Here is a 22,914-nt window from a genome sequence, read left to right as displayed (position 1 = left end):
CCCGCTGGACTGCACCCCCCGAAAGGAGGGTAGGGCAGACACAGTTTTCTGTGAATATCTCGAGAACCGTAAGGTTTAGGAGGACCATTTTTTTTTTGTATGTTGATCTCAAGGGGCCATGTCAACCCATTCCATAACCACTCATTTCATGTATAGCGCCACCTAGTTAAACACAAAAAAGTAAAAATGAGGTATTGTAATCGCAGGTATCTGTGACCTAACATAGTCAAAACTGCACAAAATTGGAAGTGTAGGATCATTTTGACACCCTCTGAATGCACGCCAAGTTTCGTGGAATTCCGTTAATGGGGGGCCACACAATAAATTAATTTATGTTACTATACACCAACTGGCCTGTAGGTGGCCGGAGACAGTTTTCTGTGAATATCTCAAGAACCGTAGGGCCTAGGAGGTCCACCTTTTTTTTGTATGTTGATCTCAAGGGGCCATGCCAACCCATCCCATTACCACTTATTTCATGTATAGCGCCACCTAGTTAGAAATTAAAAAGCAAAAAATTAGGTGTTTTCATCACAATATCTCTGGCTGACATGGTCAAAACTGCACAAAATTGAAAGTGTAGGATCATTATGACACCCTCCGAATGCATGCCAAGTTTTGTGAACTTTCGTTCATGGGGGGCCTTACAATAAAATAATTTATGTGTACATTTAGTGACCGTACACCAACAAGGATTCCCAGGACACTGAAAGACCGGGGTACACGAAACTTGGTGGGCATGTAACTCCACATGGATAGCATGGAACCATCATTTTTCGTTTTGATCTGTAGCCCCCCCGCTGGACTGGACCCCCCGAAAGGAGGGTAGGGCAGACACAGTTTTCTGTGAATATCTTGAGAACCGTAGGGCCTAGGATGACCGATTTTTTCCGTATGTTTGCCTCCAGGGGTCATGTTAACCCATTTCATGTGCACACAGGTGCATAAACAGATACACACGCACACACATACATTCACAGTAATCATACGTATGACACATACTCACACAGTAGACATATGTATGCATGCATGCACATGCACAAACACACATACGCAGGCAAACACACAAGCACGCACACACACACACACACACACACCCACACACATAAACATAAACGTGTACACGCACACAAGAATTTCTCAGAATTATGAACAGGCAAGATGGGGGTGGGGTTGTATAAAATTAATTTTACATGTGGAATCTATGAACTAATTATGTTTTGGTACTTGTTGTCTAGCAGATACCAGTGAGAATTGAGTGTGGCTAATGCAATTTAGTGAGACAGTTAGAATCATATAGGCCTTTCAGCGTGATTTATTTTTGTGGAAAAAATGTGCTGGACTGGGCGGTGGTCATATTTTGTACCGCTCTGCGGTACATCTAGTTTTAACTCGCGTCTTCAGCTTCTTTACTGTTGACTTACTGTATTGATGCTTTACTGCATTGATGCTAGCCTTCTCGTGATATTTTAAGTAGGCCTACTTGTAGAAAATATATATTTAATTAATTTTAACTGACCCGCCCGCAAATGACCCGAATATCATTAAAATATTTGGTTTATGACTCATAACCGCGGGTGACCTGCAACGAGGGGAGTTGTGGGAGATTCAGGTAGGGTTGCGACTTTTTGGACTCGCCCACTCTGTCAAAGAGACGTGAATCATGTTTTGGCCTACAAACCTTTTAAAATATCGAAAACGGATCATTGATCAGGGGAAAAAAATATCATGGATCAGGTAAAAATAGTTTTCCTCGGCCCTCCCCCCAGGCCAAACAATTTCTCCTGGGCCTTCCCCTGAGGCTTAAAAAATTCTCTTAGGCCCTTCCCCCCTGACGACCGGCCCTCCCCCCCCCCGGTAAATATCGTACAGTCCCTAATCAGTGCATGTAGGCTTTATTAACTGTATTGGTTTCATGAAGATCCTTCAATCTGGTTGGGAGATATCACACCAACACTATATTTTGAGTATGACCTCATGTGACCTTGACCTTTGACCTCAAGACCTTGAACACCTAATCAGTTAATCAATCCCTTATAACAGAGACTTTCTAATGAGGAGACACAGCACTCAAAAAATACTCCATAGAAATGCATGGGGTTAATTTGTAACGCCAATATGGCCGTTGTCTACACATATCCCACCCCTTCCTCGGCAAAACGTTGACATGTAAATACATTGAGCCAATCATGTGGTGTGATGTGAATACATTGAGCCAATCATATGTTGTGTTGTGAAGACATCTTCCCAATCATATGTTGTGAACTCGCCGCTGGAGCAAGATTGTATAGTATATATACTCTTTTGATCCTGTGAGGGAAATTTGGTCTCTGCATTTATCCCAATCCGTGAATTAGTGAAACACACTCAGCACACAGTGAAGTGAAGCACACACTAATCCCGGCACAGTGAGCTGCCTGCAACAACAGTGGCGTTCGGGGAGCAGTGAGGGGTTAGGTGCCTTGCTCAAGGGCACTTCAGCCGTGCCTACTGGTCGGGGTTTGAACCGGCAACCCTCCGGTTACAAGTCCGAAGCGCTAACCAGTAGGCCACGGCTGGTGTCGTGAAGCCTTGCGCACGCGCATTTCTGCTGAATAGGATGCCCGATGAGTGCCCAAAAAGCGTTGCTATATGGCCGCCGAGTGGAGGGACTTGCCTAAAAGGACTTTGCTTATAATGAGTAAATATACCAAGTTTGATAAAGTTCCTCTAACCAGCTTGGGAGATATTGCCTAATATCACAATGTTCCAACATATCATTTTGGCCCAATATCCATTGTATTGTGGTACAAAAGAAAGCCCTTAAGGATTGGCATTGTAGGCACCTTGATACCAAATTTGTTTTCGCTCTATTTACTGCCACCTTCAACCCTAATTCGCTCAGACTACATAGGCCAACTGATCTAGTCTACTGTCTACAAGTCTGTGGGACTCCGTTATGGACTTTATGTTAATATAGAAACTTATGTAAGGTTACTTTATCATTACAGGGTTTGACAAGGGCTTTGACTCTTACCATACTGATTGCCTACATAACAAAATGTAGGCAACTTCATACAGTAAAATCCTTATTTAAGTTTGGTTAAAAAAATAAATAACAGTAACATTTTATGAAACTTTGAATTAAGTCAATTGGGTGAAATGTAACCAATGCAGCAGCATATCGTGCTGATAGGCCTACTGTGAGGTTGTGAAAATTAGAATCACCGTCCTTTCACACAAGTTAGTCAAACATTAGATCAGTAGATGGCGCCAACACATTTTGTTTAGAATGTCTTGTCGCTCAACATATCTGTAGACGGCTGCTGAGGCATGAAAAGGCCTTTTACTGTCCATGGAAAAGGCATTACTTTGATAAGGCCATGCGAGCATCTAAGATAACATGTCTGTGATTTAATCTATAGGCCTACTTACAACTTTGTAATATTCGAGGGGAAACTATAGGCTATTTTGATTTCAGGAAATTCAATCAGCATCAAAGACATTGACAATACCTGTTATAGGCTTAAACTGTTAAGTAGGCCTAACGTTTTTATTCTTAGATAAATGTTCGCAATCTGACAAATAGCGTAAGTCTGGTTAATAGGTAGCCTAAGGCCTATTGTTTTGGAAGACGGCATCATTAATCAGCGTATGGAGATTGCATTTTCTAACAGAGGAGGGGGGGGGGGGGGTACCAGGGGTAGTAGTAGTAGGCTAGGTTTACAACTTGTTCACCTCATCCATGTCCTCCGCAAAGTCAGAGACAAGTCTTTTTTTTCTTCTCACAATGGTCTGTGAGTGCATCATCTACAATGTGACATCGATGTCGTCCCACTGGTTATTATTACCAAAGATTACCAAAAACGCTTATCGATTAGAAAAAAAAAAGTTAGGCTATCTTACTGTATGGGCGTTCAGCAAATGATTTTAGTCTGAGAGAGAGGATTGGTTACATGTAGCCATTGTCTTAAATTCAATTGGTTATCGTGAGATCTTAGCACATAGTGGGTGGAGCTTTTCTAAGGCATATATCCGGTATATGTTGTTTGACAGAAGAGTTTGAGAACATCGGAGGTCAGGTGAGGTAAGCGGCGAAATCCTCAATCACATTTAATATGACATGTGTCCTTCAAATAAATACTGTATTCTCTTGGACAGGACACGAGTTTGGGTAGTTGTCACCGCCGTTCGTCCATCCCGTAGTCTGATTTCTATGAATGAGTGTAAATTTGCTAGCATGCTAACCTAACCTAGCTAGCGATATAGAGGGTACGTTAACGTTAGCGAGAGATGCAATGCAAGATGTGTGTATCTTGCCACATTAACGTTAACTTAACGTTAGTCCCTGCATGGGGTCGAAATACAATAGCATCGATTTGAAGTTAACGGTATCTACTATTTGAGGGAAGTCGGCTGTGTCTGATGCAGAATAACGGAGTTGGCGACGCAGGTGTAACGTTACCCGTTCAGCATAATTGTCCTTTGCTCTGTGTTCATGTTTTTGTTGCGTGGATCAAGCTAACCTAGACAGTTTAGCATGCATATTAGCCTGTTAGCTGGTAAACCGAAGAGAAGTTAATGTTGTTTTGAAACATATTTGTGATAACGGGGACGGATATAAGGAGGGACACACGGCGTTTTGCTCTCAACCGTAACGTTAATACAAATTTGAATAAGAGACATATTACAGCTTATGGATAGCTAACATAAATGTAGCCTAACAGTGGTAGTTACCATTGAAAGTTATTAACGTTACGATACCTGTCGTTACATAGCGTTTTGGTGCAGGGAAGTATCGATGGATGGATTAGTTCAGGCATGTCAGAACCATACCCATACCCGTCAAAATGAGATAATATTTAGGACTGTTCACGTTTAGACTTTTCCGTTGTGGAGGTGTGTTCATTCCTCTGCTCCGTTCTAAGATTTTATTATCTAACTAGTCAGATGGAGACATCAAAATATGATTTATGCTGTACGAGGCAAAATAAATGAAGTGATTTTGGAAAAGTTCTAGTTATGGAAGACTTCACTTTCGGCTGACCAGACAAACCCTAAACCTGAAGCTAGATATTCTCAAGCTGGGGCACAATTGTGACATTTGACTTGGGGCTATTAACTTTTTGTCAGAGCTTGGTGGTGGGGATTAAAAGTCATATTTCAACATACACAGCATGGCCATTCCTAGTACAAAGTTACAAACCGTGTGTGTGTGTGTGTGTGTGTGTGTGTGTGTGAGACAGAGGAGTAAGGGGTTGTAGCTTGTGCATATCTCTGTCATAATGCAGGGAGACACTGATTGTATTGTTTTGGGAGAACAATGCGGGACAATTCACAGGGAGGTGCTTGGTGTGACAGTAGGGCTACATTATGAGCACAGAAGGGAGAAATCAATTCAGCACATTTGCACAGTCAGAGACTAAACACAGATGTTTCATCAGATTCCTTGGGGAAGTTCTTGTTACAAACAATCTCATTAGCCCCCAACTCCCATAGTACTTAGTGGAAATGGTAGGCCTAAAAGGTCTGGCTGAACTGATCTACAAGAATGTTAGCGATCATGCTGAAATCTTATCAAAATTACTGATAGCCTGACTGTTGTTTGTGTTTGTTCACTTCTATGTGTATCCTGCCACAAAAACTCTTTGTCTGTGTATGTGTCTGTGTCTGTGTGTGTGTGTGTGTGTGTGTGTGTGTGTGTGTGTGTGTGTGTGTGTGTGTGTGTGTGTGTGTGTGTGTGTTATCCCACACATTTGACTCCCTGTTTTTGCTTCTCCTCTTTGTTGTGGATGCTGGTAGACTGAATAGCGGTGTGTGTGTGTGTGTGTGTGTGTGTGTGTGTGTGCAGGGAGGGGAGGGGAGGGGAGGGGGCTTGTTCTCCTGTTGTTGTGCCTACTGCTTACAGAGTGCTGTGCTGTGCTGTGCTGTGCTGTCCTGTGCTGTACAGTTCAGATGGCAGCAGCTCATCATCAGTCAGCAGCCCAGGCAGCGGTGGGTGGATGAGCCGCCCCCAAAGAGGCGCAGCTCTGTAACCTGACTCCACATTAGCGGCCAGCCACACGCTGGCTGTATTTCAGCCCGACTGCAGTGTGTGTGTCGGACTCCTGCATTAGGGCCTCTCATGGCACCATAGAGGAGGGTGAAAGGGCTGCGATGAGCGTCAATATGGTGGCTTTTCAGAACTGTGGGCGACTGCGTTTGGATATTGGGCGGTATGGGGTGTGGAGGGGGGGGGGGGTTGTTGCACTGTTTCCCACAGCATTTAATTCCATTTGTGGTGGTTGGTTTGCAGAATTAACTTGAATACAACAGTTTTTAACAAATTAGCACAGCGTGGTTGTGAGATGCTAACCAGATTTAAGCACAATTTAGTACAACCTGGAAAATTATTTTGTGGTGCCGGTCAATGTTGATATTGTGGTGGGCCGCCACAAATACACTAAGTCAATGTATGGGAAACACTGTGTTGGCTGTGGGCTTACCCATGTTTTGAAGTTACCAAGCTTTCTTTTGGTTAAGTTATGCCCTGATCTCTTGCCACACATTATGCTTCCTAAAGATGAAAGAAAGGCTAAGACACTCAGGCTGGGATGGATGGATGGATGGATGGAGAGATAGAGAGAGAGAGAGAGAGAGAGAGAGTTAGTGGGAGATATGTCGGTCAGGCATCATCACACAGCAGGAGAGCAAATGGGCAATATGAGGAGGGGGTGAGGAGAGCAAAGAGGATCATGTCCAGCAGCCAGATGCTGAGAGGAGGGCTGGGGGGTTGCTGCAAGGCCATCTGGGTTTGGATTGTAGGCTGTGTGTTTGTACAGTGCATGGGGGGATAATATATGTGTGCGTGGGTGTAAAGATGGATCTGTTGGGGCTAGTGTGTGTGTGTGTGTGTGTGTGTCTGTGAGAAAATGTGAGCTCATGGTGAGTCTGTGTGTTGATGGTGCCTGGTTTTGTATTTGTGTGTGTGTATGGTGTATGATGCCACAGTTTAGCATGCTTAGCCTGTTAACTGGTGAACTGAAGTGAGAATAACGCTTCTAAAAACTGATTAGTGAGGATGGGTGAACTGAAGTGAGAATAATGCTTCTAAAAACTGATTAGTGAGGATGGGTGAACTTGGATGCCTCACGTTTTGCTCTCATCCACAATAAAACTATGAACACTTGACATAATTGAACTCATGAGGGAACTTAACAGAGATTTAGCATTTATCGCCTTCTGTCAACATTGTGTGTGTGTGTGTGTGTGTGTGTGTGTGTGTGTGTGTGTGTGTGTGTGTGTGTGTGTGTGTGTGTGTGTGTGTGTGTGTGTGTGTGTGTGTGTGTGTGTGTGTGTGTGTGTGTGTGTGTGTGTGTGTGTGTGTGTGTGTGTGTGTGTGTGTGTGTGTGTGTGTGTGTGTGTGTGTGTGTGTGTGTTGAGGATGGGCCTGTTGAGGATGGGCCTGTGTGTGCAGGTGATGTAGTGAGTTGTGTTGTGAGTGAGTGTTAGGCCTATCTGCAAGTGTTTTGAAGATGACTGACACATCCTGTCATGGGGGGGATGGGCTTTCACCAGCAAAGCTGTGTGTTGAGACTTTATCACTAGACCCGCATGACTAGAGTCCACAGATTATTTTCTAAAGGAATTTCACATTATTTTGTTGTGGTTCATGTAGCATCATTGTCCATGGACATTTTGGCTGTTTTTTTTATAACCAACCAATTATTTTAATTTATGGATTTAGAGTTAGGCTTGTCTTTGGCATGTTCTTTGTGTAAAGCGCTTTGTGTTGCGCTTTGTGTTAGCATGGTGGTGGTAGCATAGTGGTTAAGGAGCTGGACTAGCATTGCCAGAAAAGTTGTGGGTTCAATTCCCAGCTGCTAGTTGCTCTGGGGAGACTGGCCCTTGTAATAATTGACATATACCTCACTTTGGATAAACGCGTCAGCCAAATAAAATAAGTCAATAAGTGGGTTCTATATAGTAGTAGTGTTCCACTCTGTGCATGAAAAATGTGCTAGGCTATATAAACTCTTACTTTATTTACTTATGATAAGCCTCTCATGGGGTGTTTTTTTTAATGTCCCACCTGAATAAATAAAGCAAGGGAAGTTATTCATTGTTACACAAAGTTCCCTAATGGTTATTTGGCTTTTACCTTCAGGTTCCTAGATGGTCCGTTTTATGACCTGCTATTCAGTTTGAGGACTTGGTATAATGGCCTGTTGGATGCACATTGGACGTCCACTGGATGTTGTTGTCAGATAACATCTCTCTGGCGTGCTTGGTTTACTGTTGTCAGGCTGTCTGGTGGCAGGGATTTGCATATTATTAAACTGAGTACTGCACAAATTCATAGGCTGATTTTAATTTAGGCCGAGGTCAGCTATAGGAGGGTGGAGGCTACCTTCATGTTCTGGTTCGAGAGTCCCCATTGGCTGGTGGCTCCATGCAGGCTTGAGAGTTGCCGTCAGAGAAGGAGCGTACAGAGTGTAGACAGCACTGGTGGACTCTGTAGCCGGGTCAAAGGGTAGTTTCCCAGGCGTGTGTGTGTAGGTGTGTGTGTGTATGCGTGTGCGTGTAGGTGTGTGTCTGTAGTAAGGGTGTCACGATTTCGATTTTATTTCGAAATCGATCGAAATGACATCTCAATCTCGAACTTCGAACTTAAAAGTAGAATCGACGATGCAGCCACACCCCCAATGTCACGTCCAGCATGTATGCCAAGAAGCACAAACACATGCACCTGCTGAACTGCAGCGTCACTCCTCTAATTTTAGGCTACAGCCAGTTAAAATATAGGCCTACACATCAACTTGCTACTTTGAAATCACCGGTGTGGAAGTATTTGTTCATTCACGTCAATTAAAATTAACTTAGCCTACTCAACTTAGCAAGTGAAAAGATGATCTAATTACAGTCCAAAGTTACTTTAAGGCTTAAAATGCACATTGATAAGTACATATTCCATGAACACTAACCTTGGGTCTCCTTGGAGTGTGCTGAAACAATCAAATTAACATTCTGTGTTGTTTCATTTCATATGTTCACGTCTGTTTTAGCCTAATGTTAGTTCTGTTTACATTACAACCTCGCGGTTGGAACGGTTTCAAAGCGGTTTCAAAATAAAAGCCCCCCGAAACAGAAAAGGAAAAGGCCAAAAAGAGTAAATAACATATAAGGAATGCATTAATATTAATATTTTAAAAAGATCGAAAATCTAATCGAATCGTGACTTTAAAATCGAAAATTACATCGAATCGAGGATTTAGAGAATCGTGACACCCCTAGTCTGTAGGTGTGTGTGTGTGTAGGTGTGTGTGTGTAGGTGTGTGTGCGTGTAGGTGTGTGCGTGTAGGTGTGTGCGTGTGTAGGTGTGTGTGTGTAGGTGTGTGTGTGTGTAGGTGTGTGTGTGTAGGTAGGTGTGTGTGTGTGTGAGTGAAGTTTGTACGAAACACTGACACTAAAGTTTCAAAACAGGAAGACAGGACAGACAGGCAGGAGCTTTGTGCGTGTTTCTGCCTAAGTGATTTGTGGTTGTTGTTTGTGTCGCCTAATTCTGCACTTCGTCTTCGACTACGTCTTACGCCTCTAATGGTTTGCCCGTGATGAAAACATTCTCTGTATGTGAGAGGGAATGCCTGTCAATGTTTTGGTTCACTGGTTAAGCAGTCTCTGAATTCTGCTATGTGACGGGTTGTGTGTTTGTTTATAGGTGTGTGTCCGACTGATTGCGTGCGTGCGTGTGTAAGTGTGTGTGTGTGTGTGTGTGTGTGTGTCCAGCATGGCAGCTGCACGTGCATGACTGCCCTCCTGCCTTGTTGTGTTGCAGCCTTGTTTGATGGACCAGCCCTGTGACGCGGTGGCGTGGTTAGAATGGGACAGAGCACTTCGGGACAAGAGTCCCCTGAACCACCAGAGGTGAGAATTCGGCCATGCCCCCAACCCCCCCCCACCACCGACCCCCACTTACCTATTTACTACTTACCTTCTTCCTTACCTTTTAACTTTCCTAATGTCTTCAAATTATGCCTAAATGTCAATTGAGATTAAGTAGCTAGATTTAATGCTTGACTTTGCCCAGCCGTAAGATTGCATTATGGTTCAAAAGGAGAATTCCGATGTGATGCATAACAAACATGATAAGGTTAGCTGTTGCTTTGTCTAGGATGCAACCTTGGTTGAGATTAGTGGCGGCTACAGCATACATTCCTATAGGCCTATAGCCTTGTTATGTGGAATGGAATCCTATCACGCTCTTATCTTAGAGATGCAATGCTACAGAACATAAACAAGACCTTGCACCGCACATAGCCCACAGGACAACTGAATCAGACCATAACTGGACCCCTACGGGATGATTCTTTAATGGCCCTGCAGGTCACAGTTTAACTCATTGAATGCCAAGCTGTTTTCGGGAGCTTTGTCCTAGAGTGCCAGCAATCTAGACCATTGTTGATGATTTTTGTACAGCCACAGCATATTCTGTGTTATAGCTATGAACACATACAATGGCTCGATTAAAAGGTGAGTCTTCAAGCTCTCGGTGGGGGCAAACCGTGTATTTCTACACGCCTCTGTTCCTGAGAAATCCCAAGCTAAACAGTGGCTAGTTTTCATCAAAATCGCTGTTTTTTTCTAGAAATGGAGATATAACGTCTTTTGTTTGTGTAAACTTTCCGGGAAGTGATCAGCGAGACCTGGCGAGACTGCCACCTAGTGATAGACCCAGGAATATGGCCTGGTTTTGACCTGACGTGCATGCGTCACTGATTCGACACAAAGCGGCAACCGAGTTATGATAAAATGTCCAGATAAAATGTCCAGATTGTGCGTTTTCATGAGTTTTCGATCGTCATATATTTCATTTCCATTCATCACAGAGTTCCCAAATTCACATATAAGGTGTGTTAGAGTGTCTAGTTTCGTAATTAAAAAAAAAAAGCTAAAAATGTAATATTACGTGTTTGTTTGTTTGTTTGTTTGTTTTATCTTCCCACCATCTTCCCTCTCCATGTCCTTCTACACCCCCTCCCTCCACATCAGTCTCTGCTAAAATGCCCTCATCCAAAACCTCATCCAAGCCCACCCCGTCTCACCCCCACCCAAATCCACCACTGCTAGCCTGCCTGTATTTCACTCTCCCCTCCTAACACAACTGGCCTCCATCCATCCATCCATCCATCCATCCATCCATCCATCCATCCATCTCCTCCTCCCCGCTGGCCTCTGTCCCATTCTCTCTACTGCAGTCCCTCGCTAGTCTCTCTTCAAACCGTCCTCTTTCTACAGTTAGCCTAGCTGTTACCGTAGCTGCTAGCCCTGTCCTTGCCGTTTCTGCTTGTCATTGATGGCAGTCACTATCTTGGCTACTGGCGCCTTCTTTTGCCATTGTGATTAGAATGCTTTTTCACCTAGCTGTGGATGACTACTGAGTGATTTTGAAGTGCTGAGTAGTTCTGATATGGCATCTAATGTGGGATTTACTGGGCGGAGCATGTTGTCACGCCTTATGGTAAACACTGTATCTGATCCAGGATCAGTTTCACTGTCACCTTCTGCCCTTTCCTCCACCCTCCATTGCATCCTCATAAACATGCTTATCTCATATGGATGTTAAGACTTGCTTGCCGCTCGCCTTTGTCTTTGCTAAGGGTGGAGGTTAATCTCCCAAGGCTTTTCTTCTTGTACAATCTCTCTTTCTCTTTCTCTCTCTCTCTCTCTCTCTCTCTCTCTCTGCCTCTCGCTGTCTCTCCCTCTCTTCATCTCTTTCTCTCTCTCTCTCTCTCTCTCTCTCTCTCTCTCTCTCTCTCTCTGCCTCTCGCTGTCTCTCCCTCTCTTCATCTCTTTGTCTTGCTCCCTCTCTCTCTCATTAATCTCTCACCCTCTCTCTCTCTCACTCACTCACTCACTTTCCCTGTCTTCTTCTCTCCCTCACTCCATTTTACTCTCCCTCCTTCGCTCAGTCCACTTTCCTCCATCTCTTTATCTGCTTTCCCGTCTTCCTGGCCGTCTGTCTTCAGCTCACATTCATAGCCAGACTAGAGAGGGCTTTTGTCCTGCCTACAGTGCACTGCTGTGCTGTGCTGTGGTCAGCTGACGTGAGCCAGATTGTGTCACGTTTCAGCTGACCAGCACGGGCATACCCAGGCAGACCAGGCCAGGCAGATTTCTTCTGCTTTCTCTCTGCTCCTCTGTTCCTCTCGTGAGCTCTCGTGTTCCTCTCGTGAGCTGTGGTGCACCCGACCCCTACAGTCCCAGTGGCACCAGGAGGCCCTGTCTGTTTGTGGCCTGTGTGATGTTATAGCTCCCTTTAGAGAGAGAGTGTGTGTGTGTGTGTGTGTGTGTGTGTGTGTGTGTGTGTGATATGTTATAGCTCCCTTTAGAGACAGAGTGTGTGTGTGTGTGTGTGTGTGTGTCTGTGTGTGTGTGTGTGTGTGTGTGTGATATGATATGTTATAGCTCCCTTAAGAGAGAGAGTGTGTGTGTGTGTGTCATGTGTGATGTAATAGCTCCTTTTAGAGTGTTTGTGTGTGAGTTTCAGTTCCTTTTCCTACCTTGCACTCCGACTTTCAATATTAGGCTGTTGCTGGTAAACAAACAAGATTGAGAAATCGGAAATTTAACTTGCCCACTCATAATAGAAAGCAGGCGTTGCTACCCTATATACAAAATATTGAGGAGTGACCGATTAACAAACTAATCGAAACAAGATGTGCACCTAGTGCAATGTCGCTGAAATTCTTTTGGTGAGGTAACAACGTTTTGTCATGCTACTCTAGAAAGTCTGTTGAGTAAGAGGAGTTTTCGATTGCAGGAAAGCCATGACAGACAGATAATGTAGGAGCGTTTGAAGAGAAGAGGGGAAAAGTGAACAAGGAATGAGTCGAGCACAGATTATGTAATTGGTGCTTTTTTTTGGGGGGGGGGGGGGGTATGAGTGAGAAGATAAAGGGAGAGATGTTGGACAGGCGAGAATACTGCATTTCTCATCTGCTCGATATCACGTCTTTTCAGATGCATGTGTGACTCAGAACAGATGGGGTTGTCATGGTTTCCCGTTGCACCCGTCTTCTTGCTCTTTTCTCCTCGGCTCGGTCACTGCCTCTCTGGCGCTAGTTCTCTTGTTCTCTCATTCTCACACAATCTCTCCTTCTCTATCTCTGCTTCGCCAGTCTCTCTCTCTCTCTCTCTCTCTCCCTCTCTCACACTCTCTCTCTCTTTCTCTCTTTCTCTCTCTCTCTCTTTCTCTCTCTCCTCCCTCCAGTGCATTCCTTTCTCCCCCTGTCTCCATAGTCCTCTGACTCAACAATAATTTTCTCTGGCTCATAATAATCCTGCTTATTCTCCTGATGCTCTCCCTCCCTCTCCCTCCCTCTCTCTCTCTCCCTCCCTCCCTCCCTCTCTCTCTTGCGCACTCTGGCTCTTTCGCTCTCAATTATCAATTAAGGCAATGTTATAATAGTAATAACATATGATTATAAATAATAATAATAATAATAATAATAATATGTATAATCATATGTTAAATAATGATTAGAGAAAAACAAAAATATAAAAAAGAAGGAATTGCTTCCCAAAGTATGAAATAAATGGATCTCTCTATCTCTCTCTCTCTCTCTCTCTCTCTCTCTCTCTCTCTCTCTCTCTCTCTCTCTCTCTCTCTCTCTCTCTCTCTCTCTCTCTCTCTCTCTCTCTCTCTCTCTCTCTCTCTCTCTCTCTCTCTCAGCAGGACGGCAACTTTAGCAACATCAAGACCTTTGTGGAGGACCAACTACAGACCAGCATGGTCAGTCCGGCATGTTTTTATGCCTTCCTGTGAGAATGAAACCATGTGTGTCACGGTTCCCACGCGCCTCGAGGGCATTAACACAAACAACAACAAAGCAAACAAGCAGTTCTTGAGTTTTAGTGTGGCCACTGCAGCCCAGGAAAGCGCACAACATTTCTTGTTAGGGAAGGCCTACAATTTGCAGTGGTTCCAAGAGGTGTAAATTAGCACTCACAAAATAACTCCGGCTTATTTACCGCTTGTCTGTTAATTAATGAGCATTGTCCTAATAAATAAACAAATAAATAAAATAAAAGTCCGGCTTCAGAAAGTAAAACTTCTACCATATATTTGCTCCAACCATTCACTAACTCAGCATATTCTGATTAGCACAGCTCCTCAGCCAGGTAAATCAGCTAATTAGTGAAATCACCTGCACAGGTAGAACTAATACATGGTAGACCTTTTACTGTCTGAAGCTGGACTTGTAGCTGGAGCTGTACAACTCTGGTGGTTGCAGTGTTTGGTTGCAAGTGTGTAGGTCTGTTTGTTTTGACTGGTCTGTTTGTGATGCCAAAGCGTACCAACTTATTGTTGAGCTGGTACAAGTTGTAATAAATACAATGCCAGTCAATGGAAAAGTGCAGTGTGGCTGTGTTGAAGACAACTGGAAGCCTACTGACCTCAACGTAGCACCTTTTAAAGGCGCAGTCAGCGATTACGCAGGACGTTTTGTTTGTTTATGTTTGTGTTTATATTGAAATTTATTAGCAGATGTTTCTGTCCAAAACAATGGATGTTATATTTTATCCAACAACCAAACAAGCCAGACCAGGGAGGTACAGTAGCTCACCCCTCCCTTCAGTATTCCCAGAGAAGTTCCACGCAGGGTTTTGTTTTTGTTTGGGGGGACAGGCCCCAGTTTGTTTCCAGTTTTCAGTACCTAGGCTGCCTACAATGGAGTTTTTTTGTGTACTCACGGAACAGGCAGCTAGTGGTCGTGAGGAGATGTTGCTGAATGTGACAAAAAAAAAAATATATATATTACAGGCTTGAAATGGTCTACGATCGCTGACTAAACCCTTAAGTTAGTTATGTTGACGTGATTCTGTTGAATTGTCTCACAATTGATTCACACGTGATTCTGTTGAATTTTCTCACAATTGATTCACATGTGATTCTGTTGAATTGTCTCACAATTGATTCACACGTGATTCTGTTGAATTACATCTCACTCCCCTGTGCCATCTCTACAGTTTGAGGTAACCTAATGTAACCTGCTTCCTGTGTCTTCCCTGTGCTTTGTACCCATACAGATGTTAGGCATTGTGATTGGCGCTGGCATCGCCATCATTCTCATTGCCATCCTGATCTTCTTCGTGATGCGCAGGATAAAGCTTCGAAGTGAGTCCTCGAGAACTTGTTTAAATGTTTTTTTCATGCTTTCCATCAATTTGTTCATTAGACCGAATTTAAACACACTTACTGGTGCCAGTTGTAGGCCTGCCTATGTGTTCTTCAACAGTAACATTATGTGCCAAAAACATTTGACTCTCTTTTAGACTTAGAATCCCAGGAAGCCCCCAAATACCGTTTCCGGAAAAGGGACAAAGTCATGTTCTATGGACGCAAGATCATGCGGAAAGTAAGTGCCATAAACCGGAATATGGATTTCCTGTAGTTTCAGCCTGGAAATCATTTGTGTTTGTCTCTGAGACAGACAAACTGACAGAATTATACCCAACTGAACTATGCCTTTCTCTCTCTATCTATCTATTTCTCCCTCTCTTAAGGGTGTGTGTGTGTGTGTGTCGGGGGGGGGGGGGGGGCTGGGGGGGGGGGGGGGGGGGGCTTGCTCTGTGAGGGTGGGGAGGATGGGCAGGTTGTTTTTAAAATATGGAGGTGCACTTGACAATAGTTTTATTCTGTAGTATTTAAATATCCAATATTGTTCTAATAAAGGTGTGTTAAGCTTCTCTCTCTCTCTTCCCCCTCTCTCTCTCTCTCCCCCTCTCTCTCTCTCTCTCTCCCCCTCTCTCTCTCCCTCCCTCTCTCCCTCAGGTGTCCCAGTCTACCTCATCTCTGGTGGGGACAGCATCGTCCTCACGCCCCCGCCTCAAAAAGAAACAGAAGATGCTCAACATTGCCAAAAAGTACGAGTCCTCCCCAGCATGCCCCAAACCACCAGCACATGTTTTTTTTAGAGCTGCTGGAAAGAGCCCGAGGCTCTCCACTCCACACCACACCTGCTCAATAAAAATACCAAAAATGTTGTCTTCTCTCTCTCTCTCATCTCTCTCTGTGTCTGTCTCTCTCTCTCTCTCACTCTCACTCTCACTCTCACTCTCACTCTCACTCTCACTCTCCTAGGATCCTGCGTTTTAAAAAGGAAGTGCCCATTCTTCAGATGAAGGAGCCTCCTCCATCAGTGCTGGAGGCCGACCTCACAGAGTTTGACGTGGCCAACTCGCACCTCCCCTCAGAGGTGCTCTACATGCTCAAAAATGTCCGGTAAGTGTGTATGTGTCCAAATGGAACCTCTCCTTAATTTGCCCCTGTACAGTTCAAGATCCCAGACACATGAAACATAAGTCCCTTAAAGGAACACGCCACCCAATGTCAGTAGTAATATATGTTCTTACCTTAACTTTCACAAGTTGTCATACCTCTCCCGTGTCGGTACGTGCACTCAAACGCTCTGGTGCGTGGCGCGAATGTGTTAGCATGTTGCTATGCTAGCGGGCTTTGAAGTAGCCAGCCGTAGAAGTAATCAAAAACATCCACGTTTTCCCGACTTAAATACAGTTGCACGAGTAGTTGATAGAAATGTCTACGGCCACACAACATGAAACGTGACGATTTTCCAAGCGAATAAACAGGAGAACTACAATGTGTGGCGCAATAGCACTTGGGAGTACTTCTACCTAGCGTGGTAATATTGCATAATTGCAAATATTTTGCATAAAAGCCACTTTAAAAATAAAGATTGATTGATTGATTGCGTATTATCCCTGTGCAGGGTGCTGGGCCACTTCGAGAAGCCGTTGTTTCTGGAGCTGTGCAAGCACATGGTGTTCCTGCAGTTCCAGCAGGGCGAGTACGTCTTCAGGCCCGGACAGCCCGACAGCAGCATCTACGTGGTGCAGGACGGCAAGCTGGAACTCTGCCTTACCGGACAGGTGGGGAGCACCTGTGGGGAGAGTCTGTGTGTGTCTGTGTGTGTCTGTGTGTGTCTGTGTGTGTCTGTGTGTCTGTGTGTGTCTGTGTGTGTCTGTGTGTGTCTGTGTGTGTCTGTGTGTGTCTGTGTGTGTGTGTGTGTGTGTGTGTGTGTGTGTGTGTGTGTGTGTGTCTGTGTGTGCAAATTTGCCAGTACTGGTATCACATATGCAGACAGCAGTTTTTAATTGCGATTTAAAAGTATTAAAGGAGAAATTTAGACTCGTTATCATCTAAAAATAAACCCTAGGTTTAAAAAAAAAAAACTGAATTCCTGCTTTAGTAATCTGACCGAACTCTTAGTCATGGATGGTGGAAATAATTAGGAATGCTGAGCGCCACATCTTGATAACTTTACATCTTAAAACTGAAAATGGCTGTGGTTAATATGAGCTTAAACTGCCTTCTTTTGTAGGACAACTTAAGGTAATTTAGGCTAATTTGTGTAAGCGAGTGTAATTTGCATTGTGCTGAATCAGCACCTTTTTTATGGAAGGGGGCCACTTCTTGTACTCAGCACTTTTCGGAAAACAACGGCCCAGATACTGTGTGAAGCACAAATTACACATGCGTAATGTTGAAGTAATAAAACGTTCAATTCTTGGTAACAGAATAAAATAACAGGGAAAGATAAAATTAGTTATAAAATGACAGGGAAAGATTAAAATTTTGCCTAGGTATATAAATCTGACAATAAGGACCAGATGAGTGAGTTGAGTGAGTCGTTATACATGAGTTGTAAATTATTCATTCCGTGTCAACAAATGGCACACCGTGTTTGACTCGTGTAAGACCTAGTGAGTCCGTGAACTCAACAGCGCTATGTAACCGCGAGGCTGTTCACCTTGTGGATTAGCGGCTACCTTTTCATTAATGCCAGATTACAACCGTTGTGCCTGATTATGAGCTATTAATGTTTGGCGAGAGGTAAGCCTCTTTGCTGCCGACATGAAAACAAATACGGCAGAAATGGTGCAAAGGAGATGTGGGTTTAGAACGGAGGTGGAGTACCGCGACTCTCCCTCTGAGAGAGTAGAGCGCCATGTCGGCACTGATTGGACAGGTGGACGTGGAGTGCCAGCACTAAGGTGTGGATGAGTGTTTGCGTGTTACAGATATACAGCTCTGGAAAACATTAAAAGATTACTGCAAATTTGAATATGACCGTCAACTCATTCTAATGTCACTCGGCAACCGTAGGATCACAGAAAAAAATTGCCCCCCCATCTCATTTGTGTTTATTTTAGCAATATGTTTGTTTGTTTGTGTGTGTTTGATAAACTTGTTGACTGCCTCCACAGGATGGGAAGGACGGTGTGGTAAAAGAGGTGTACCCTGGAGACAGCGTGCACAGCCTGCTCAGCATCCTGGACGTCATCACCGTAAGTCACTAATAGTGTCTGTGTGTGTCTGTGTGTGTGTTAGAGACCCCGAATGTGTAGCAGACGAGCGTGTCATTTCCTGCCGGCCATTCATCAGTCACTACTTCCTGTTCCACATGACCTCTCCGGGGCTCTGACTCACTCATTCACTTCGTTCCTCCAGCTCCCATAAAGGCTTTTACGAGCGATGACTCATCCAGTCTCAGGGCTTATTGCAATTATGCAAGTGTGTGTGTGTGTTTGTGAGTGTGTGTGTGTGAGTGTGTGTGTGTGAGTGTGTGTGTGTGCGCATACTACAAACAGATTGCAAAACAGCCATCAGCACAGCGTGATAAGAAATGCCACATGCACATTTGGAGTAAAATACAAAGCGCACGTGTGTGTGTGTGTGTGCAAGTGTTTGTTATTCTTTTAGTATTGATTGTTGTGTGTGTGGTGTGTGTACGCGCACGTGTGTAATTGTGTTGTTTTGTGTGTCCACCTCAGGGCCATCAGAAGCCGTACCGTACGGTGTCGGCGCGGGCGGCTGAAGTGTCCACTGTGTTGCGGCTGCCTGTTGAAGCCTTCCTCTCCATCTTTGAGAAGTACCCCGAGAGCCTGGTGCGCGTCGTGCAGGTAGGTATCTGTATTTAGGTGTCTGTGTGTGTGTGTGTGTGTGTGTGTGTGTGTGTGTGTGTGTGTGTGTGTGTGCGCGCGCAGGCATGTCCTCATTAGTGTGTCTGTCTGTATGTTGACCGCTTCATCTCTCTCCTGTGCAGATCATCATGGTTCGCCTCCAGAGAGTGACGGTGATGGCCCTGCACAACTACTTGGGTCTAACTAATGAACTCTTTAGCCATGTAAGTCTACACACACACACACACACACACACACACACACACACACACACACACACACACACAAAATATCACATAAACATAGTCCCACAAAAAGGACCAATGGGACACTGAATCACTTGATTTGTGATTCACCTCGCGCGCATGCACGCTCGCAAAAAAGATCTTACACTTACACACACACACAAAAAGATCTTTTTCACACACACACACACACACACACTAGTTGTAATAATGAATAATGAAAGCATGTATTGACACAGCACTAGGCCTACGTCATGTATCCGAGCTCCACCCAGTCAGTGTCCGATCTGCTGGTGAGCTCAGGCGGCTGGAATGGGCCTCGGTCAGCTTGCGTCCCTCCACGGCCCTCTGTATCTCAATGTTTCAATTCCAAATGGTGCTTTATTGGCATGACAAATATGACACTCATATACTGTCAATACTCTCTTTATCTCTTTATCTCTCTCCCTCCCAGCCAATGTAAAGTAGCAGCATATTTGCATGAATGTGCTATTGCAGTATTATCTCTTGAGGAGCAAACTTAAAACTAGAAACACACACATATCAGTAAATACAAGTCAGTAACAGTTGAATCTTTGTCTGTCTCTCTCTCTCTTTCTCTCTCTCTCTCTCTCTCTCTCTCTCTCTCTCCCCACAGGAAATGCAGCCCTCGCGTCTGCTGCCTCTCTCCCCGCACCCCACGCGCACCAGCCCCGTGCGGCACGGCAAACGCTTCGGCAGCCTCACCGTCACCGAGGAGCACCGCGAGGCCGCCGTCAGGGAGGCCACAGGTGAGGACCCTGCAACACCAGCGCAGTCTAGTGCTGATGGACCAGATGGAGTTTTTCTCTCTCTGTCTGTCTGTCTGTGTGTGTGTGTGTGTGTGTGTGTGTGTGTGTGTGTGTGTGTGTGTGTGTGTGTGTGTGTGTGTGTGTGTGTGTGTGTGTGTGTGTGTGTGTGTGTGTGTGTGTGTGTGTGTGTGTTGGGGGTCTTGGGGCGGTCTTCCACTTCCATACTATTGCTGTGGTGAACTGACCTCCACAACTTGAATGGAAATTGAAATAGGACTTGACTTGACTGAACTTCTGAACTGAGCTAAAAATGCTTGGATATCTGATGTGAAATGTTATGACCATGGGATGCTCATAACTGCCTTGTCAGATACACTTACAGCATATGTGTTCCAGAATTATAGCTTGTCATTTCATGGGAAATGCATGTGGTACTGCTTAGAGTAGGTCCCCAGAGCATTCCTAGTTCCTGAGTCATGTGACTTTGTATAAGACTTGTGTATGTGTTTTGCGTGTTTATGCATAGTCATGTATGTGTGTGTTTGTGTGCTCTGTTCCCAGGAGGTGAGCAGGGGAAAGAGGGATCTACAGTGCCAACACTCAGTCGTGCAATTTCCATGCCTGTAGATATCGCTGGTAAGTGTGTGTGTGTGTGTGTGTGTGTGTGTGTGTGTGTGTGTGTGTGTGTGTGTGTGTGTGTGTGTGTGTGTGTGTGTGTGTGTGTGTGTGTGTGTGTGTGTGTGTGTGTGTGTGTGTGTGTGTGTGTGTGTGTGTGTGTGTGTGTGTGTGTGTGTGTGTGTGTGTGTGTGTGTGTGTGTGTGTTGAGAACCCTATAATCTCAACTGCTGGTTGCACAGTATGTAGAAGTAATAAATGTAGGGGTTGGGGACGTTTAGGGTGTGTACTGATTGTCATACCTCAATCTCTTTCTCTCTCTCTGCTTCTCTCTCCCTCTCTCTTTCACTCACTTACTCTCTCTCTCTATTATATGCAGGCATTCAGAAGGGCCTGCGGTCAGACTTTGACATGGCCTACGAGCGTGGTCGCATCTCTGTGTCTGCAGAGGATGGCAACACTCCACCAACCTTCACACGAGTCAGTTCCACTTCTGCTTCAGAATGTCCCCCACTCTTATGCTGACTCCTATTGCGTAGTTCATGATGTATATGATTATTATCGCTGTCATTACTATTTATAATTATGTACTATTATAATTTATAATAATGAATTATACTCTTATATAATTAGAAACTTCTGGGGGGCGTTGTGGCGCAGCAGGCTACAGCGCCCGTACCATATACGGGTCCGAGTGCCCACGGGGACCCAGGTTCGAATACGACCTGCGGTCATTTCCCGATCCCACCCCATCTCTCTCTCCCATTCACTTCCTGTCTGTCTTCACTGTCCTATCATAATAAAGGCAAAAAGCCCTAAAAATATACTTTAAAAAAAAAAAAAACTTCTTCACTGCATTGCATACTAGTGCAGTAATTAATGTGTGCGTGTGTGTGTTTGCTCTGCAGTCTGTGTCCCAGGAACAGAAGGAGAGGAAGTCGGTGACCGTGGACGAGGTGCCGTCCGGAGTCTACCTCTACCCCGAGGAGGAGGGCAGTCTGGAGAGCGTCTACGGGCCGCTGCCGGGCCGACCCAACGCCGCCCTGTTTGAGGAGGCGCAGAAGGAGATCCTCAAACTCATGAAGATCGAGGTACGACTGCTAGGCACGGCTCACAAACAGACCCATTCACTATGAAGGTGTTACAATGAAAACAGCATTCCATAGTGCATCCATAGTCTGATTGTTACATATTGCCAAATTTTTGGGTTAAGGATAATGTATTGTCCACTAGTCATTATCAGTAAAGAAGTCCCGACACAGGACCCCGACACGAAGCAGACAATACATTATCCCGCTTAGTATACGGCTATTTGCCAAAACGAGAAAAGAAACCTCATACAGAGGAATCTTTTTAAATTCTTTTGTTACCGTTTTGAGAAAAAAAATATAACTTCAGAGTTTCAGATGTTGCATAGCAACGTATTACTTGCTGACTTTCACTTTCAATGACGTTCCATTGCGATAAGTGAAAGGACTACTTGCAAAATTATACGATCATCATGATTATGACCTTCATGTTAATGGAACTTTCGGCTTCATTCTGAAGAGCAGTAAAATAATTGTTAATGTTTGACACTGATTGTGCAGTCACTGTGTGTCAATATGCAGCTTTTATCTAGAGAGCCAACCGGGTTAAGGGTTCGTCTTTTCACAAGATCGGTTTGCAGTTGCGTGTGGTTGCTGATGAGTTGCAATTTCTGTTTCGTAATAGGTCCCTTTCCTCACTCACATTCTCTTACTTTTTTTTTCTTTCCCCACCCTGTCTATCTCTGTCCCTCTGCACCGTTGACCATCTTCCTTCTCTCTCTCTCTCTCTCTCTCTCTCTCTCTCTCTCTCTCTCTCTCTCTCTCTCTCTCTCTCTCTCTCTCTCAGGACCCTGCGTTGTTGAATGGCCGAGTGACTCTGCATCATGCCAAAGCGGGGGCAGTGCTGGCCAGACAGGGAGATCAGGTATCCTCTTCCAGAGCCGTCCCCACTGATTTGATGACCCAATGTTTCAGTTAAACCTCTACTATGTATGTTATGTATTATAGAGGTCGACACTGATCTCTTCTGTTAAACCATTTCTCTTTCTCTATCTCTCTCACACTCTCTCTCTCTCCCTCTATGCTCTTTGCACTGTATCTCTGTTTCATCTGTGGTTTATTTACAAACTCTCTCACCCTTTATTTTACTCCCTCTCCTCACAACTGCCCTCTATCATGCCTTCCCTTTCACCTATTCTCGTCTCTATTCTCTCTCTCTCTCTCTCTCTCTCTCTCTCTCTCTCTCTCTCTCTCTCTCTCTCTCTCTCTCATTGTTTTCCTCTCCCTCTCTCTCCTTCCTCTCTCTCTCTC

The 22,914-nt window shown here is 44.6% G+C and overlaps 1 protein-coding gene across 7 annotated transcripts in view; it reads left to right on the top strand.

Moving 5' to 3' along the window:
* Positions 1-4,023: 4,023 nt before the first annotated feature.
* The window catches only part of pnpla6 (patatin-like phospholipase domain containing 6), a 50,362-nt gene continuing 31,471 nt past the window's right edge, over positions 4,024-22,914 (top strand). For 5 of the 7 annotated variants that reach the window (XM_076289946.1, XM_076289947.1, XM_076289944.1 and 2 more), the window contains exons 1-16: positions 4,024-4,066; positions 9,794-9,882; positions 13,691-13,750; positions 15,049-15,136; positions 15,295-15,377; positions 15,794-15,885; positions 16,103-16,243; positions 16,752-16,911; positions 18,250-18,330; positions 18,817-18,945; positions 19,089-19,169; positions 19,828-19,960; positions 20,522-20,596; positions 20,955-21,055; positions 21,484-21,666; positions 22,451-22,528. In XM_076289946.1, coding sequence (XP_076146061.1) covers positions 9,838-9,882; positions 13,691-13,750; positions 15,049-15,136; positions 15,295-15,377; positions 15,794-15,885; positions 16,103-16,243; positions 16,752-16,911; positions 18,250-18,330; positions 18,817-18,945; positions 19,089-19,169; positions 19,828-19,960; positions 20,522-20,596; positions 20,955-21,055; positions 21,484-21,666; positions 22,451-22,528 — 1,530 coding nt within the window. In that variant the 5' untranslated portion in view covers positions 4,024-4,066; positions 9,794-9,837. The remainder of the gene's footprint in view (positions 4,067-9,793; positions 9,883-13,690; positions 13,751-15,048; positions 15,137-15,294; positions 15,378-15,793; positions 15,886-16,102; positions 16,244-16,751; positions 16,912-18,249; positions 18,331-18,816; positions 18,946-19,088; positions 19,170-19,827; positions 19,961-20,521; positions 20,597-20,954; positions 21,056-21,483; positions 21,667-22,450; positions 22,529-22,914) is intronic. The other 2 variants (XM_076289951.1, XM_076289945.1) reach the window with 2 other exon arrangements.

Source organism: Alosa pseudoharengus, unplaced genomic scaffold, assembly GCF_046254945.1.
Source record: "Alosa pseudoharengus isolate Yale_2024_CS ecotype anadromous, Long Island Sound unplaced genomic scaffold, YU_APseudo_1.1 YU_APseudo_1.1_scf_1, whole genome shotgun sequence".
NCBI lineage: Eukaryota > Metazoa > Chordata > Actinopteri > Clupeiformes > Clupeidae > Alosa > Alosa pseudoharengus.
Note: the sequence above shows the minus strand (reverse complement) of the source record. Positions and strands in the feature narration are given on the sequence as shown.